Source organism: Polyodon spathula, chromosome 5 (assembly GCF_017654505.1).
Source record: "Polyodon spathula isolate WHYD16114869_AA chromosome 5, ASM1765450v1, whole genome shotgun sequence".
Taxonomy (NCBI): domain Eukaryota; kingdom Metazoa; phylum Chordata; class Actinopteri; order Acipenseriformes; family Polyodontidae; genus Polyodon; species Polyodon spathula.
Genome location: NC_054538.1, coordinates 10,449,350 through 10,468,433, shown reverse-complemented (window position 1 = coordinate 10,468,433; position 19,084 = coordinate 10,449,350). Strand labels below are relative to the sequence as shown.

Below are 19,084 nucleotides of genomic sequence, written 5' to 3'. Positions count from 1 at the left end.
TTTCACATACCTCTTTTAGACGTGCATACTGATAAATCCTCTCCTGATCAATTGTTTTATCACCAAACTCCCCAATAATGCGATTCCAAGTCATTAATTTATTGCTATAACATCTCAAAAAGCTAAAAAGCTCTGCAAATGTCTGTGATATTCTTTGAGCGCTGGATGCAGAAGCAGCTATCTCCTTTGTTTATGTCCGTGTTATCTCTGTAGTGCATGGGCTATGAGACACGTTCCCCGTCCCCTCCCCCCGCTTCATTCAGCTCCAATCGGTCTCACTTGGCCATTGAAAGGTTTTTTCTGCTTTTTCCGGAGAGAAAACGAGTAGAGATCTGTGCTTTATGCCTTTTTGATGATGTCGGACAGGAAAGGGAAAATTTCGCAAAAGGTTAACCTTCCTCACAATTCTTCTACTTGTTCTTGGTGAATGAACCTTCCTTTTTCCAGACCAAGGGAGCGTTGAGACAGTGCCATGAGTCTTGTATATTTTTATTTAATTTTTAAAATTATTTTTTAATTTTAGTAGTATCCAATTAATTTTTACCCTGTTTTTCTGCCAATTTGAACATGTCCAATTGTATTTTAGGCTCAGCTCACCGCTACAAGCCCTGTGCTGACCCGGGAGCAGCAAAGACAAATGCACGCTGACCTCCAAAGTGTGTGCCATCAGTCGACCGCTTCTTTTCACTCTGCAGATCCGCCATGCAGCTAACCCAGAGCTACAGCGTCCGAAGACACGCAGCTCTGTGCAGCTTACAGGCAAACCTGCAGGCGTCCAGCCAGTTTACAAGGGTAGCTGGTGCGCAGAATAGTTGAAATTCAGATACTCAAATGTTTGGAAATCTTGTATCCTTCTTCAGCTTTATGACAATACCTAATTTTCTGGTCTTCAGATAGCTCTTTTCTTTTTCACATATTGACTTATTGGTAATGACAGCAATCATCCTATGCTTAACCCTTTTATGCTGTCTAAGAATGTTCACCTACAATCTGGCATTTTCTAGACTTTTCTAGAGTTAGGTTCTGCATTATCATATTGAAATTTCTAGCACCTTGTAGACAATACTATTATAGCATCAAAGGGTATGAATACTTGTGAATTAGCATTTTTGGAGTTTTGCAGAACAATTTCTGAACTAAATAATTGTATACATCTGTTTTTCCTCATCCACAAAAGCAAAACTTTTTAGAAATTATAAATTTCCATTGGGGTATGTAAACTTTTGACTACAACTGTACATATTAGAGGTCGGCAAGGGTAGAAAATCTGGAACCAGGTATCCGCCTTGAAAAATACGCAGATACCCTTTTCTTTTTCAGGTAAGGATGATGAATATATATATATATATATATATATATATATATATATATATATATATATATATATATATATATATATATAAAAAATGTTTTAAGTGCATTATACATATGTAAGTACTATATAGTACACATACACTTAGACTCTAGATGTGCAGACTTTTTTTATGTACAGGAAACACCCAAATAATAATAGTAATAAAATGTCTCGGTTTTAATACAGTTATTAATGTTAAATGCACTGCCTGCACGATCTTCGATTCAAATCCCACCGCTGCCACTGACTGACTCACTGTGTGACCTGAGCAAGTCACTTAACCTCCTTGTGCTCCATCCTGCGGAAGAGATGTTAAGTCAGTGTCGTATTGTAAGTGACTCTGCATATAATGCACAGTCACAGCCTACCTCTGTAAAACGCTTTGTGATGGTGGTCCACTATGAAAGGTGCTATATAAAAATTAAGTTATTATTATTATTATTATTGATGATGTGGCCTGTGTGCTCCCGAACACTAGTATTTTGTGATGCTATATAGGTGGTAGAATCAAATACAGTACTTAATGTGAAAATCCTGATTAAACAGCAAGGATTGACTTTATACTGTATATCCGTGCAGATCTCTAGAAATGCTTTATGTTACATAATGTGGGCCATATTTTCAAACCGTTTGTTTCAGTATTTAATGAACTTCCTATTTATTTAACAGAGAAGAATGTATATTAATGTTGCCAAATGAGAAACAAACAACTTGATGGTGCTTGGGAGGCTTTTGTATTATAGTGTCTAGTTGTTTGGTTCTAGCTTTGTCATATTAACAAGGGGTTGTCTTCATACAAACAGTATTTAAGTAATTAAAGACTGGAGAAAATGCTTTGAAAATATAACCATATGTGTTTAAGTATCAATTTAACAAAGCCGACATTTTTATATTTTATAGGTGGATAATCCAGTCTCCATTTTAAACCAAGAAATGAGTAAACAATTTTTGCATTCTAAAAGTGAAGCAGATAAATATAAGGTCAGTTATTGTGTTTTTTTCATTCTTAAAAACCTGTCAATTTGTGACACTGTATCAGAGCCTGGTTATATATTGACCTTGTCCATTCACCCACATGGATGTGACACTTCTATGTTTTTATATGTACATACTGTGGATGTAGGCCCTGGTGATTTCCACTTCATAAGACTGGTAGCTCTAATTTAGTATTTTTGGTGATGGAGTGTGGCTCTGATCTTGAGGCCATTCAAATGTTTAAAACATTCTCAAAATTATTAACAGACTAAGGGCCGGACCAAATCAATCCCCAATCGCGCTTGCAAAAGACTGTTTCCATATCTCATTTTCTTTACCCCGAAACCAAAACTAGCCATTTCCAATCCACGAAAGGGACGGAGAGAAGTTTCGCAGTAGGAGTGACCGCCCAAAGCAACATGAAAAGAGTTGTTGACCAATCCTCAGCCAGTATTTGTGACATTTTGAAGGGCCGAAAACAAGGCGGTAACATGCGAAAAGGCAGACGAAGACAGCCAGGGCAGTAAAAAATAAAAATAAAAATCTGTGTTGTACTACTGTTTTGTTTGAATATATGTGAATGCTATTACATACGACTGCTACTACTACTACTACTAATAATAATAATAATAATAATAATAATAATAACATCTGCTTTTTTTTTTTATTGTGTAAAATATTGAAGAATACGGATGCGACACATCGTGCCGCATTGTTTTCATGATTCTTGTACAAAGCCTGCCCTGGCTTGTGTCAGCACCAGAGCCCAGAGCCCTGTTGTGCACAAGGCAGTATAGTAGGCTATAACTGCTCAAAAACGAAGATTAAAAAAAAGAGAAAGAAGTAAAAAAATGTTGGTTAACAAAGAAACTCTGTGAGAGTATTGTAAAATTTAAAATGCTAATTTAAAAAAATAAATAAAATAAAAAATTTGGGGTGAATAGAACATCTAAAAACCAACGTAACACTGTTGCCAGGATCAGTACCGGTACATATTATTATTTGAATACAGGTATTAATGTTAAATGCACTGCCTGCACGATCATCGATTCAGATCCCATCGCTGCCACTGACTGACTCACTGTGTGACCTGAGCAAGTCACTTAACCTCCTTGTGCTCCATCCTGCGGAAGAGATGTTAAGTCAGTGTCGTATTGTAAGTGACTCTGCATATAATGCACAGTCACAGCCTACCTTTGTAAAACGCTTTGTGATGGTGGTCCATTGTGAAAGGTGCTATATAAAAATTAAGTTATTATTATTATTATTATTATTATTATTATTATTATTATTATTATTATTATTATTATTATTATTTCTTCTGTTGAAAACCCAACGCAAATTAAAAAACTTTATGTTGATGCTTCTGAGATGAGTTAGGTTACCATTATAGGTATTACAGAATTTTGTTATCTGCACAGATTTATATATTTTAAGGGGACCACTTGGCATGCTGACATGGTATAGCCAAAATAAAATTTGTGCTCCCTTGTACTGGAACGAAGGGCTTGTCCTTACATGCTGAGAATTTGGGCTTCATGTAATGTTTCTGTGTAGACCTACATGTTGAAGTAACAAAATGTTAAAAACTAAAAGTTAATATCTTTAAAGTGGTTAAAACATTCATACATTCTTTATTAGTGTTCTGGTTTGTTTACATTTGCTAGCCTCAAGTTTGATCAAAGTTCAATGTAAGAAATGAATAATTTGAACGGAAGTAGGTGACGTCACAGATGCTGTGTGAGTGTGTCCATGGACTTAAAAATAAAAATGTACCGTAGTCATAGCTTACTACAAAGATAAGAAATGAAAGAAAATATATCTAAAAAGCTTTATCACCACTAAAAGAGACACTGCTCTACACAAAGCTCTCCGTGAGTAGAAACTAATTTATTGTTTGTACGTATTAAAGAAATAATATGCACTGCATTATTAAACAATTCACTTTCGAACTAGTGCAAAAAAAAAAATTAAATGGTAAAAAAATGGTCTTGTGCATGTGTCGTTTTAAGGGTGCAACAAACACAAAATATATTATGATAATAGGCATAATACATATACTAATATTTGATACCATAAATTATTAATTTGAAATTATTCAGTGTTGCGTGCAAGTGTTCTATATATGAGGTCAGTGGAGCATCTTGAGGCATGTACTGTTTTTTTTGTTTTGTTTTTTTGCAAATATCAGTATGTTTTAGTGTTATTTAGTTTACTATTTGCTTAATACGCAATAGCTTTCAACAAGCTCGAAGTTGACTATGAAGTCCGGTCCTGAGAAAGTCGTGCAATATGATTTATAGCTAGAATTGAGTAGATTTGGTCGGGTGATAGCAAACCACTTTCCCTTCTCAACCTGCTTGTAGTCAACAAGCGATAATCGCTTTTTGAAGGGTGAAAAGGGCTTGTTTGGTTCTGCAAGATTTTCTTGGAATTTTTCTTGTGTTTTATTACCGCGAATGCTTTCGCGTCCTCGTTTGCTAACTTTGATTTGGTCCGGCCCTACATACTGTAATGAAGTGTAAATGTGTATACTATATCGTAATAGATGTTGACTGATTTGTCTGTCATACTGTCTAGTTTTTCATGAAGGCAACTTTACTGGAACAGATGAAGGAGGATTACATTCACATCAAGCAAACTAAAGCAATAACACGTGACAAAATAGAAACACAAGAAGAGGTAACAACTATTTACATAAACATTATATACCATTAGTTTCAATATGAGTGTGTAAAAATTCATGTAATAATAGATTATTTGCAGTATATATTCAAAGCAGAAAGATTTTATGTGGTGCTGTGACCTGCAAGACCTACATTCAAATGATTTAAGACAATAACAGCCTGATCTTAACTTTATGGATTACTCAGGTGATCCTCATGACATGGTACATGGGCCACATGCAACCCCTGGTGTACTTCACTGCTGTTTCAATGTAAACTACAGTATACACTGTGCTCCCTTTCAAATACGAAATGCAACCATTACCAAATGGGTGTTTACCTCCTAAAGACCCAAATCCTGAATATTGGATACCAAAGCTGCTCTTTGAGCCTGTGGCGCAGTCATGACCTCGTCCTTGAGGGATCAAAAGGACAGCGCTCACAGATCTCAGCCCCATTTTTCCTATCACGACTTACCTGACAGAGGGATCCTTGTTCAGATAAGTACTACTATTGCTTATATCTGTATATATTTTGCATTTTTTGTGTTTTTACACATTTTTTATGTGAGATTAAGAGAATTGCTGAAATAGTTTTTCTATTTTCATGTATTTGTGTGTACTACAGCCTGTTGCTGGGTACTTCCTGCAGTGGCCTTTACCCCGCGTGAAGCCAGCGGCTCTAGTTGCTCCTTCCTAGGAATCCAGCATCATAAGTCGGCTGACTTTGTGCTCTTCCCCCAGGCTGCATAGCTCTGGCTGGAGCTTATTATTTGTCTCTTTGTTGTTGTTTTTGCCAATAGGAGATGTTATGTATATTTTTATACATTTGTAATTGTTAAATTACTATTTTTATTTTTTAATGGGGAACCTTTTTTTCTCATTGTTTTATTTCTGTTTTACAGCTCTTATGTACAGGTCTGTCTGTAACGTGGTGCTTGACGCATGTACAGTAAGGGCGGCTTCTGGGCTCAGCAGCGCCGTGCAGGACCGTGGTACTTGCTTCGGCTTTTTTGTTGGTTGTATTACAATGACAGAATCTCGATGCCCCTTTGGTGAAAAGGTATTAGCATCACTATAGCGAAGGCTGTTAGTTTTTTCTGACAAGCAGCTCACTTCCTGGTGGGGCAATTTTTGAAAGGGGGTCGGCTCCTTCATCTGCCTATGAAGGATATTGTTCTTCGCTGGAGGCTAAATGTGGTGCTTAATGCACTCATGAAGCCTCCATTTGAACGCCTTCATTTTGCTGAAATTGCTATCTTTAAAGCGGCTTTCTTGCTTGCTATCACCTCCCCAAAGAGAGTAAGTGGGATGCAGGCATTCTTGTGAAAGTCTGGACAAATGTCACGCTTTGTGCCAATCCTCCCTTCTTGACGAAATCTTGGGTTTTCCATGTTAACCAGTCTGGAATTAGAGACCTTCCATCCACCTCCTTTTCAGTCTGACAAGGTGGGTATTATGTTGACCGGATAGAAAGTTTGAGGCAGTCTGAACAGTTTTTTTTTTTTTTCTGCTATGGGGCAAAGTCCCGTGGTCAAGCCCTGTCTAAGTAGTGGCTGTCCAAGTGGATAGCAGACATGGTCAAGACTGCCTATTAACTTGCCTCCTCCAGAAAAGCTCACAGCCTATTCAACCAGAGGCCATGCAACTTCATTGGCTTTATTCCAGGATGCATCTATCAAGGACATATGCAATGCGGCGGTGTGGGATACTCCCCATACCTTTACTAGGTTCTACTGGCTAAATGTCGTGGATCCTCAAAACCCTGGTTTTGGAACTAGTGTTAAGGGTGGCTTCCCAGTCGACCCATGCAACACAGGCATAGAGGTGAAATTCTCCTCAATTTTTTCATCCTAGCTACTTGTTACTGGGGTTCCTAATACCTTGTAGCCTTCTGGTCATTCTACAATCTTGTCTTTGCGACGTCTTTGGTATCCTCACCCATTCGGTAATGGTTACATTTTGTACTTGAAAGGGAACGTTAGGTTATTATCATAACCCCGGTTCCCTGAAATAGAAATGTAACCATTAACCTTCAAGGTCACTGAATCCATAATTGCAGCAGGTTTGAAGGAAAAATGATGCTGAGATCTGTGAGCACCATCCTTTTGATCCTTCGGGGGCGGGGTCACGACTGCGCCACAGCTTCAAAGAACAGCTTTTGTATACAATATTCAGGATTCAGGTCTTTTAGGTAAACACCCATTCCATAATGGTTACATTTCTATTTAGTTTGCAAGCCCCCTAGTTTGCCATAGTAGCTGTTATTTTAACCATTTTATTTAATGTCAGTTTTAATCGTCTCCAATAAATACTGCATCAGTTAAACTGAGGTGTGGACTAACTTTTCAGTTGGTTGTTTCTTAACAGAAGCCACAGACCCAGTATTCGTACTGTGGTGAAGGCAAGGAGCAATTTTAAATAATTTGAAAACTAGTTTAAGTTATTAGGTGATTAAAGGGGGTTACGGTTGTTTTCTGTGGGCCCCAACAATCATGGGGTTTCCATGCGGGGCAGTTTGCAATTTACACGTGAAGTGGCGGTGCGCAGGCACGTTTGGGAGAATTACTCCTAGAAATCAGGTTTGTGGCTGAAAAAAATAGCCAAAGAGAGGGATAGGGTAAATCTCATTTAACTAGTGTAAATGACGAAACACACGGGAAAATCCATGGCCAGTTTCACATGGAAACCCGCATTTCACATGTAAATGTTAATGAGCATGTTTATCCTTAAGTGAAATCACTATAAGTATTGCATGGGAGCAGATCAGTTGTTACTGTGGATTCCAAGATGGCAGAAAGTATTGGCTCATGGGCGGTTTTGTGGTTAGCAGTGGTGTAGTTCACCTTAATGATAATGCAGATGCTTTTTTTATTATAGTTTTTTGCTGTGTCTGACCTGTCATGTTGTATATCTCTTGTGGGTTTACAGTTCTGTATGAAACAACTTACCGTGAACTGCGTTATGCCTTTGTTATAGTATTAAAGCAGCTGTTTGAGAATACCCTTCATGTAAAAACTACGCTAAAGTTAAATTCCCTTGCTTTTGATCCCAGCTACGTCCAAAGACAACGCTTGTCTGCCCTCCACTCAAAATTGCTGGAGCGAGGAGAAAACTGGGGCATTAATAATTATAGTTAGTGACTTAGATGTGTTGAGCCAGCTCGATCGATCGAATCAGCGTAACAAGCATGTGTACCAGCAAGTGATTGATGACCTCTCAGAAAGAGGAATAGAGTGCACAGTCCCACAAGCTAGGGACAAATTAAAAAAATTGAAACAGTCCTAGCTGCAGGAAAAAGCAAGGTTCGGGCTATTCAGGAGAAGCAGGACAGTGCCGCAGAGCATTGCTTTTTGCTGCAGTTACATCTGGCATAGCTAAGTACGTGTTGCAGTGCCTCTGAGCAAGGGAGTTGACAAACTTGTAAATACAGCGATGAACTGTGCTTTTATGCACCCCAAACACATTGCCAACTACCCTGTACTCAGCTGAGTCTATACAGAGCAATTGCCACTCTTTTTTTACCACTGGCACAGGAGGCAGTACGTAATTCCTTTTTGGCTGCATATCATCTTTACCCAATTCCAATATAATGCTGAATGTTGCCCAGGTGACACAAAATGACTCTATCCACAGCAGATCTGAAAGAGTGATGCAGCACAACCTCTTCCCACCAGCAAGATGAACGAGTATGTGTCCAAACTGTTGTTTCGCTAGCCATTGGCATTAGATAACAAGGCATAAGGATTTGCTGGTAGAGGATGTTTGGAGGTTCAAGCTCCTGAAACAAAGGGAAAACATCCACTGTTCCCAATCCATACAGCCTTGGGAGCATACGTGGAAGATGTGTGGCACAGAGCTTTAGAATCCTACGTCTCCGCCGGTTTTCAGCCATGGTGATCTGCAATACCTGTGTTGGTCAGTTCCATTTTATACCTCCCAGTTATTTTTTTATGAATGAGCCATCAGATCAATTTAGTTGAAACCGGATTCAATACTGACGACATGCCAATCTACCTGACATTTGAAAAACAATTTGGTCAAGAGCAGTAAAACACATTATTAACCAACCAAGCACAAGGTATTTTGCTTTATTAACAGCTCAGATTCACTCGTGTACCAGTTCTCCTTACATGAAAACCACATTTTCACAAAATGTCACTAGTACTCTTCAAAAACAGCAAGAGTACTTTAAGCATAGCTAATTTACATATCAACCCCCACCTTTCCCATTCATTTGCATGACGTCGGGTGAAAAGCCCGGTTTACTCGAATAAAATAAACTGAGCGAATGGAAACCCCAAAAAGCATTTTACATGAGACATTTTTCTTGAGCAAATATCTCAAGCTAAAAAAAAGAACAGATGAAAACTCCACCAGTGTGTATGCCCTTTAAGTGAGGACCTCTGGAATACTAGTCTGTCTGAGGAAAGCTGTTGCCAATGTATATACAGTATATGAAACAAGAAGCTTAATTCTCTCATGCAGAACTAAGAACAACAAGGATTACTCATGTGTTGAAGAGTTTATAACTGTAGCATTTCAGGATGCAGTATTATTTTTTTTTTCAGATTCTGAAAGATCTAAAGCAAGTTTATTTGCAAAAAAAGGAACGTTATGAAAATTTGTCCTCATTGAAGGAAATGCACAAGAATGTAGAAGTTCTGAAACATCAGATGGCTTGGGTTCTGGTACGTGTGTTTTGTAGAATTAAAAAAATATAGGGTCCTCAGTGGCTCACCTAGTAAAAGCACTGTAAAATAGCAGTGTAAAATTTTATGAATGTGCTTTCAATAAGTTAAGAACAGATGAGATATAAACAAAGCATAGATGCAATGTAACAATTGCAGCAACAGCAGCACAGAGCAAACATGTGGAAGGACCCTTTAGTTTGCACTCAGCTGGCTTTGATCAGTTGTGAATGTAGCACCCCTTTTAGAGTTTGCACATGCAATGTATAGAAAATACTTTCTGATTGTGAATCTACTCATATTTCCTCTAAACACACATCCTCTCAGTTCTTAATTTACCATTAAATTACCACAAAGCAGTGCAGCATTGTGTAGACTGTTTATTTTGGAAGCTCAGAATAGGGTGCTTGCTTTTGCTGCTTAGAAACAGGTGGGAAATTGTTTTTTTTAGCACATTCAGAAGCCCATATATTTTGTTTGATTAGTGACTTATTATTTTGTTTGATTTAAACCGCTTGGACACTTGTTATAAGGGCCCTGCTCAAAAGTTTTTGGCTCCTTTTAACCATATACCAGGCCATGCGCTTTACCTAATATGCCCTGTAAATAAAAGTACCCCAGTGTGTGCACAGTTGCCTGTTCTGTATAGGAGCAAAGTATTTTGCATATGTATTTTTAATTTGTAGTACAAGTGTTCTAGCTGTATGGTTTTCCTTTTTAAACAGGTAAAGGACATTGAAATCCAGAAACAAAAATTGAAGGAACAGATTGAAAGGGAAGAAAACAATGACAAATATAAAGTGAAAGTTGAACAATGTCAGGTATGTATTAATGGAAAAACAGCAACATTAAAAAAAAGAAATTTGATTAGGAAGTAAATGTAAAAAGAGAAACAAAATAGCCAGAAATACAATGTGTGTGAGTTTTTTTTTTTTTGGTCCCTTTTAACAAATAAAATATCACACTGTTATTTGAAATGTCATCAGCCATCTGAAAGCAAAGATCATCTAATGAATCTAACTTAAAATTCATTAAAAACTGAAAAATATATATTATTCAAATTGAAACTGGTTATACTCTACTTTTACTTCAACAGGATGAGGTTCACAAGGCAGAAAGGAAAATCCAAGAAACTCAAGACCATTTGGATAAGATGAAAGAAGAGACTGATGTTTTGCAGTCACAGTGCGCGTCTTTAAAAGAAGTTGCAAAGACGCAGAGCAAAGCTTATAATGTACAAGAGGTTGGTAGTATTTCTCATCAAATTCTTGTTTATTATATTCACCTTTTGAAATACAAAGCTGCTGTGACAGGGTTGACTGAGTGGTGACGTCAGGCCAGAATGCAGACAGAAAACAAACAAGTACTGCAGTGAAAGGCGCTGCAGAGCCGTTTATTTTCAACAACAAAAATAAAATAGACATTTAAACAAAAACACTGCTCACAGAGCAAAGGTAAAGGTTTTAACAAAAACAAAAATCATGAACACAATACTACTGTGATCAGACTGTGATTGTACTTTACTATTCTTACACGCCTCTCTTTCTCCTATAAAAACCCACACAGAGCGCCGAAATCTGCAGATTTTTAATCTCCCGATTAGCAACAATTAAACAATTGATTAACTCGGGAGATGGTCACCTTCTGCACAAGGTTTTTTTTAATGCAGATGGGGCTTCCCGTCCACGCTGCCGAACAAAACCTACGGCTTCTCGCCATCATATATATAAATAAACAATAACAAAACACTGAAGGACGGCACCTCGCTCATCCTATATAATAATACAGAAATAGTAAAACACAAATACAAAATAACACAAATGAGACACAGAGGCGGATGGGGAGTCTTTATTCTAAAAATAAATAAACAATCAATCATGTACAGGGCTCCTCTCCCTGTTACAGGTGTATTTGAACCCTTTGAGTAGTGCTGTCGTACCAGTACATTCGCTGCTGTCTGGTCCCTAGGAAGTATGAACGTACCGGTACGTTGTGCAACTTTAAACTTGAATTACTGAGCCTACAAAACCCCTGAACACATGCTATTGTAACACAATGTTTCTGTAACATATTTTATTGGTCTCTTGCACCCTCTTTGACAGATATTGACTGAATTACATATAATTATCCCAGTCACAAAAATGTCAACAGTGTTTGTAAACCGGCGAAAATCGCTCAGTAAGAAAGAAGTATTAGTAGTAATACTGAATTCAAATTCCGATTTAAATTCAAATACTTACAATTCTTCCACTGAATCGGATGTCAGCGAGCGTGTCAGTGAAGACACAAATGAAGAATATTTACCATCAACATCATGTGACAGTGAAGAGGCGGTGCCAAGCGCTGTGCATTGCTCCATGCTTCAAGGAGAATCATACGCTGAAGCATTAGACACTCTCACTCCCTCCGCCCCCACAACCTGTTTACCCAGATATGATTTATTCATGTCTCTCTCTCTCTCTCTCTCTCTCTCTCTCAATGTGTTGTTGTGGTTGTTCCACCCCGTTGTTTATTGTTTATTGCCTACATGTTATTTTTTAGTAAAAACCTTTCCTTATGACTAAATAAAAATCTAGATTTATTTTATTTATTTACTGTAAACATGATTTGTCTGTATTTCGTCAGTATTCTTTACGTACATACAAACATGTCGTTTTCAGCTTGCTTGTAAGCTCTACTGATAATAATCAAGAGCATGCAGAAGAAAAAAAAAGAAAAAGAAAGCTCACTCCCGTAGGACCGGCAGTGCATTTTAGAACTCGCTACTCAAAGGGTTAAGACATGTGTAGTGCTGGGAAACAGAAAAGAATAGAAGCTTTGTAACTGCATTTTAAGAATGATTTCAAGTGCTGGGAAACCAAGAATGAGGCAGTGTAACCTACTGAACCAAGATCTCATCATCCAACCCTTTCATCTCAAAAGGGCAAAGACCCATACATTTGAGTGCCAGCAGATTTTCATTGAAAAATTTGATTGGGAATACAAAGACATGTTTTTATAAATAGTCCTTTTTCTCCACCTTTCTTGAACCATTCAAGCTCGATCATTGTTCAGCAGTTGAAATCAAAGCTATAAAAACATTATTTTGTTTTTATATAATCTTATTTTGATGCCCCAGTTCCCCAGATTGATTTTAGTCCCTGAGTACAGCTATTGGTACATATTGGATTAGGTAGAATTAAGATGGGATATGACTCCTTTTGGATTTTATTGGAAAATGTACAGAATCTGGGAAGCCCCCTGTTTTTCATCAGCCATCTATTTTTCAGGGTAATTGTAGGATAACCTGGGATAATCAGTTTTGTAAAATGCACTCCTAAAGTTAATCTGAGGTTTTTCAAATATGATGGATTGATTAGAAAATGGTTTGTTACTATGTTTCCTACTGTGGGTAATTTAAGATTTAACAATGGTATACTTTCTATCATCTACATTTTCCTAATAGTAGCTTTAACTAATATTTAATTCCTCACCTGTTGTAATATCTTTTTGTGTTTTGTATGGTTCTTTGATCATATAAATACTAGAAAAAGGAAGGTGATAGAAAGTCCTCTAATTAGGGTCCAAGCTATTTTTGCCTGTTTTTTACTGTTAGATTTGTGCTTATCCCTTTAAAGTTTACTGGTACACGTCATACATGAAATGAATATGCACACATCAGGCTTCCATAAAAAAAAAAAAAAAAAAGATATACACATAACACATAATAAAAACCACAGAAAAAGAGACGCTTTTTAGAAAAACACATTATTTATTGTTTATACAATTTCTTAAAACAAATCAACATGTAGGGAACATGCAGTAAAAATGTGAACAAATTGGATATTAAATAAAGGAAACAACCAAAAAAAAACTGAATAATTGAAAAATTTGCAAATGAAAAATAAATGCATTAAAATTATTCGTGCCAGGTAAGCTGAGCATGTGGATCAAGCTGTAGCTATTCACTGTGACTTCAAAGCTATTCATGTGACAACCATGGCAACCTAATTCTAACAGCTGACGTGCGTCTACGATGCAAACAGATACAAAACATATAGAAAATATATATATATATATATATATATATATATATATATATATATATATATACACACACACACACACACACACACACACACACACACACACACACACACACATTACTGGTCAAAAGTTTTAGAACACCCCCATTTTTCCAGTTTTTATTGAAATTTAAGCGGTTCAAGTCCAGTGAATAGCCTGAAATGGTACAAAGGTAAGCGGTAAACTGCCAGAGGTTAAAAAAAAAAGTTTAGGCTACCAAAAACTGAAAAATAATGTACGTTTCAGAGTTATACAAAAAGGCCTTTTTCAGGGAACAAGTAATGGGTTAACAACTTACAGTTGTTCTGCAGCAATGGAAGTAAATTAAGCCTTGAAAGTTGATGCTAACAATTCCTACAGGTGTCCCAACTTTTGTTCATTACTTACAAACCCTCTGTCTGCATAAAGGCAGTGTTGGAACAGACTGTGTTACTACACCCTCTTAAGCATTATCTGGACAGTATTGTACTGCAGGAAGTAGTATATTGCTATCATAATGGCAAGAAAAAGGCAATTAACAAAGGAAGACAGACAGACCATTATAACCCTTAAAAGTATAGGTCTTTCCTTTAGAGAAATTGCAAAGAAAGCCAAGGTGTCAGTGAGTACAGTTTCCTACACCATCAAAAGGCACTTGGAAACTGGAGCAAACTCTGACAGGAAGAGGTCTGGCAGACCCAAAGCCTAAACAGAATCAGAAGACAAGTTTCTGAGAGTCAACAGCTTGCGTGATAGGCGGCTCACAGGACAACAGTTTCAAGCACAGCTTAACACAGGTCGAAGTAAGCAAGTCTCAGTTTCAACTGTGAAGAGAAGACTTCGAGCTGCAGGTTTGACAGGTCGAGAGCCAGTAAGAAAACCATTGCTAAGATGGCAAAATAAGAAAAAGAGGCTTGCCTGGGCCATGAAGCACTGCCAGTGGACTACTGAAGACTGGAAGAAGGTCTTATGGACCGATGAATCAAAATTTGAAATCTTCATCACGCATTCATCACGCAGGGTTTTTGTACACCGTTGAGTAGGCCAAGGGATGGTTCCTCAGTGTGTGACACCAACTGTCAAACATGGAGGAGGAAGCATGGTGGTCTGGGGCTCTTTTGCTGGATCCAGAGTCGCCAAATTGCACAGAGTGAGTGGCACCCTGAACCAAAACGGCTATCACAACATTTTGCAGTGCCATGCAATACCCTCTGGTATACGCCTAGTTGGTCAGGTTCATCCTACAGCAAGATAATGACCCAAAACGTACCTCCAGGCTATGTCTTTTTTATCTCCAATTGTTTATTTGTTTTATGCTTTAATTTCAGAGTACAATGGGACATTAAATTGCGTTAAATTTCAATAAAAACTGGAAAAATTGAGGTGTTCTAAAACTTTTGACCGGTAGTGTATATATATTGTAAAATAGGTCCTTGTACATTCAAAGTCACCATTTTTCCTCTTTTGTAAAGATTTGGCTGAAAATGTTTGTTTACTGGACTGAGGTAGGTCTGTCATACAGCGCAGCAGTAACATTACAAAACACTTGCATTCAAGGCTGTCTACGGACAGGGTCCAATGCTGGAAATACATGAATAAGACTTTGTTTTAAAGCCCCAACTCTCCTCTTTCAAACTTCAGGGCTCTCTTACAGTGCTTGAGTAAAAAGATTTAAAGGGCCAGGTCGCCAGCGGGATTTTTAACATTGGGCGGACCCTAAAGAGAATGGCCACTGTTTTTACATTATCCAAGAGAGTACATTTGTCAAAATCATTAGATTATTTTGAGAAAGTAACACAATTAAATGTTTTGCATTTTACAAAGATACTATACCCCAAAAGTGGTTCTGGAAAAAATATCAGGTCATTTAAAAACCTCACCAAAAAAATGACTAGGCTCATTACGTTTATTCTGTTAATGCTTTGGTTTAAGCAATTTTTCTCTCTCAGATGATGCAAGTGACATAACATAAACAAAGATAAGAAAAAGGGGCTAATCCACAAACATTGAGGTTGCATATTTTGCAAACTGTTTTGCTAAAACTTTGGATTTTCTCACAAAAATCTATTGCTTGCCAGCACCCCATTGTCTCACTTGAATGGCCACATTGCTTAGGTCTTTTTTTATGTCTAAAGCTTTTCTTTTTCTAGGCAGCTTACCGTCGCCACCAGAACAAGCTAAAGCAAATGGAGAGAGAACGCAATCTCTTACAGGAGAGGATTGAGGAGCTCAAAACTACGTGAGTATTCTTCTATTTTTAATGAAGAGGATGCTGCAGTGCTAGAGGATTTAGCTATCATTGAGTCTGTCTTGACTTAATGTAAAAAAAATATGTTAAATCTAAAATTCTATTAATGGTGGGAAACTATGCAGAATGATAGTTAGCCATTTGGGAATTTCAGTTTCATTATCGCTCTACCAAACAAAAAAACAAAAAAATTAAAATAAAACAAGATCCGCTAAACAGTGTGACAATAATAAGGCACTACCTTTTGTTTTGTAATTATTTAAAAAATGTCCCCCGTTAGTTGTGAAATGGATCCAATCAACATGTAGCTTACAATTCCCACGAAGGCCTGGGTGTGTATTTTTTACTGGAAATACAAGTAGTGGCTGAGATATTCCTTGTCTAGCTTTGGAAGTTTTGCTTATTGATTTCAATTCACAGTTAATTCTAGTTAAAACAAACTCAAATTAGACACATTTCCTGATAGTACGAATTTTCTACAAGGTCCTGGCAAAATTTAGCGGTCGTTAATTGTAAGTTATTTCTTAAAATACTAATTTGCTTAACACAAATTTCCTATTGGTGCAAATTATTTTAGAGCCCTCCTAGGGAAGAAATGTGAATAAAACATGGAAATATAGTTTGCTTTGAGGCAATATGCATGCTATTGTGTGGCTTATAACTAAGACAAAATCAATGTGTGATTCTTTGGTTGAGAAAGAATACTAATAGGGGTTTTCTAAATGTCAATAAGTTAGTGGATTTTAAAGAGTAAGTAGTGGGTATAGCGGTACACGACCCCAGGTGTTGCTACAGCTGTTTAAATAACAACATGCCTGTAATCTTTCTTTTCTTTGTTAACATCCTGACAACTTTGTACACTTATAACTTCCAAAGCTTTTTTCAAAATGGCCATTCTAGTGCACTGATAGTGGAGGATTATTGCCCACACTATTACTTTGTTTTCCATTATTGAAACAGTTGTAGCAACATGCAAGGATGCATAATGCTATATTTTTTGGAGCCATGCTAATTACTCTTTAAGGCTTGACATTTTTATTTCAACAGTGTGACCCAAAACCTGGAAGTGGAACATTTGGAAAGACTAAATGAAATGTCTACACTGCAGAAACGCCTGAAACTGTTGAAGGTGGAGGGCAAAGAAACCAGTCAGAGAATTGAGGAACAGCAACAGTCTCTTTACAAAGAGAAAGAAGAGCTTGATAAACTCAGGTACTGCACACTCCATTAATAGTCCTACCTCCATTCTGTGATGGGACATTTTTGTGCAGTAAGCACAGGTACTATAACTTTGTATCTCCTCTACAGTATTTTAACTCTGAAATTAATCTTATTTGGGAGACAAGAGTTTGTTTACTTATTAATCCTAATTTGAGAAACCACATATGGGTTTACTTCACTTTTCTTAAATATTTTGAACAGCATGTATCATGGAAATGGGGTTTACAGCTATCTGTCATGCACAATACCATAGCATGTATTATCACTGCTCGTATTTCTGTAATTCAAGAAACTGGTATTTAATAAGTTTGAAGGTCGACCTTTAAAATTGATGTTTTTGAATAGACTCTTTGATGTAATGCAACAAAAAAAAATGATAAACTGCGAACCTCTTATTTTTAATTACAACTTTTTTTAATCTTCCGTTTTAGACAAGAAGAAAACAGAATACGGTATTCTTTAGATTCAAGTGTTAAGAGGCTGAACCAAATGAAGGCCGGCAGATCTAATAGTCTCAGGAGATTTGGGGAACACATTCCAGAACTACTTGAAGCAATAAATACAGCATATGAACAAGGCCGGTTTACAAAGAAACCAGTTGGCCCCATAGGTAAAGACTGCATAAGGAAACATTCAACAGAAATGGCATTTGGAATATATACTGCACTGCAAAAAAAAAGCACTATACATTGGTAAAAATGTATTGAAAGTAAACATTTGGTGTGAATTCTGGGCTTCACTATTTTCCAAATGTGACAGCAATATAAGAAAATGTAATTAAATACAGTTTTAGAGAGAATTGTAAAGCTTAAAATCTCTCTTTTAAATTACTTTTTGTCAAATATCTTTTATTCTATAGTGTTTGCCTTAAGAAAGTTTAGTTATGTCAGTGTCCATCAATCTCTGCTCCGACTTTGACTGGCTTCGCACAACACAATTTTACTGTAGGTTGAGTGAGTTGCCGATGCAGTAGAAAAGTAAAGCACATCTGTATTGTCATGTTGTTTAATCTTTCAGGGGCATGCATACACCTAAAGGACGCTAGCCTTGCAGTCGGTGTTGAAAGTTGCTTAAGAAGTTTTATGAAGACCTTCTGCTGTGATAACTACAAGGATGAAAAGGTCCTCCAGATGATCATGTCTCGATTTTATTCAAAGGGAAACAGACCTCAGATTATTGTTACCTCTTTTGCAAGCACTCCATATGATGTAAAGCAAAGGTTAGCAACCCTAAATCTATTCAAATACATTATACAATTGGTAGCATTATATAGTTTAGATGGTACTTGTATGTTTGTAAATCTGCTGCCTGTATATTTGGTACACAGCTGTAGTTTTATGATTCTCTAGGTCTAGTTTGATTTATGAGTATAGTCCAAGAAAACACTTGTGGCACTGAATTTACAAAGCGCACACCTTTTTAAAGTCCTTCACATTTGCAGGTTTCTGTACACCTGTGTTTGCAGGCCTTGACATAGACATGTCATAAAGAGTGTTTCACTTTTTTTAATACACACACGCATCTTTTAGATACACTTTGGCTGCGTACACACACAGGCTAAATGCAGTTGTGAGTTCACCTTTTGCTTTTAATACGGTTTGTATATACACACCGTTCGGTTACATAGGGCAGCGACAACTGCAATAGTTAATCCTTTTCAGAGCAAGTATCGAGTGCAGTTATCGATTCAGATTGGTTAATGCGCACTAACTGCGTGTGTGTGTGTATTACATCCGCACTAACACAACTGTAGTTGGTGCGTAGTGGATTTCTGATGATGTCATGGTTTATTTCCGTGTGATAAACATGGCTAATATATATATATATATATATATATATATATATATATATATATATATATATATATATATATATATACACACACA

The 19,084-nt window shown here is 37.0% G+C and overlaps 1 protein-coding gene across 4 annotated transcripts in view; it reads left to right on the top strand.

Annotated features, from left to right (window-relative positions):
- smc6 (structural maintenance of chromosomes 6) overlaps positions 1–19,084 on the top strand; it is a 61,875-nt gene that overhangs the window by 11,049 nt on the left and 31,742 nt on the right. For all 4 annotated transcript variants that reach the window (XM_041249698.1, XM_041249696.1, XM_041249697.1 and 1 more), the window contains 9 exons: positions 2,255–2,335; positions 4,910–5,011; positions 9,566–9,685; positions 10,411–10,506; positions 10,782–10,928; positions 15,880–15,968; positions 17,025–17,189; positions 17,630–17,808; positions 18,216–18,417. In XM_041249698.1, the coding sequence (XP_041105632.1) occupies positions 2,255–2,335; positions 4,910–5,011; positions 9,566–9,685; positions 10,411–10,506; positions 10,782–10,928; positions 15,880–15,968; positions 17,025–17,189; positions 17,630–17,808; positions 18,216–18,417 (1,181 nt within the window). The remainder of the gene's footprint in view (positions 1–2,254; positions 2,336–4,909; positions 5,012–9,565; positions 9,686–10,410; positions 10,507–10,781; positions 10,929–15,879; positions 15,969–17,024; positions 17,190–17,629; positions 17,809–18,215; positions 18,418–19,084) is intronic.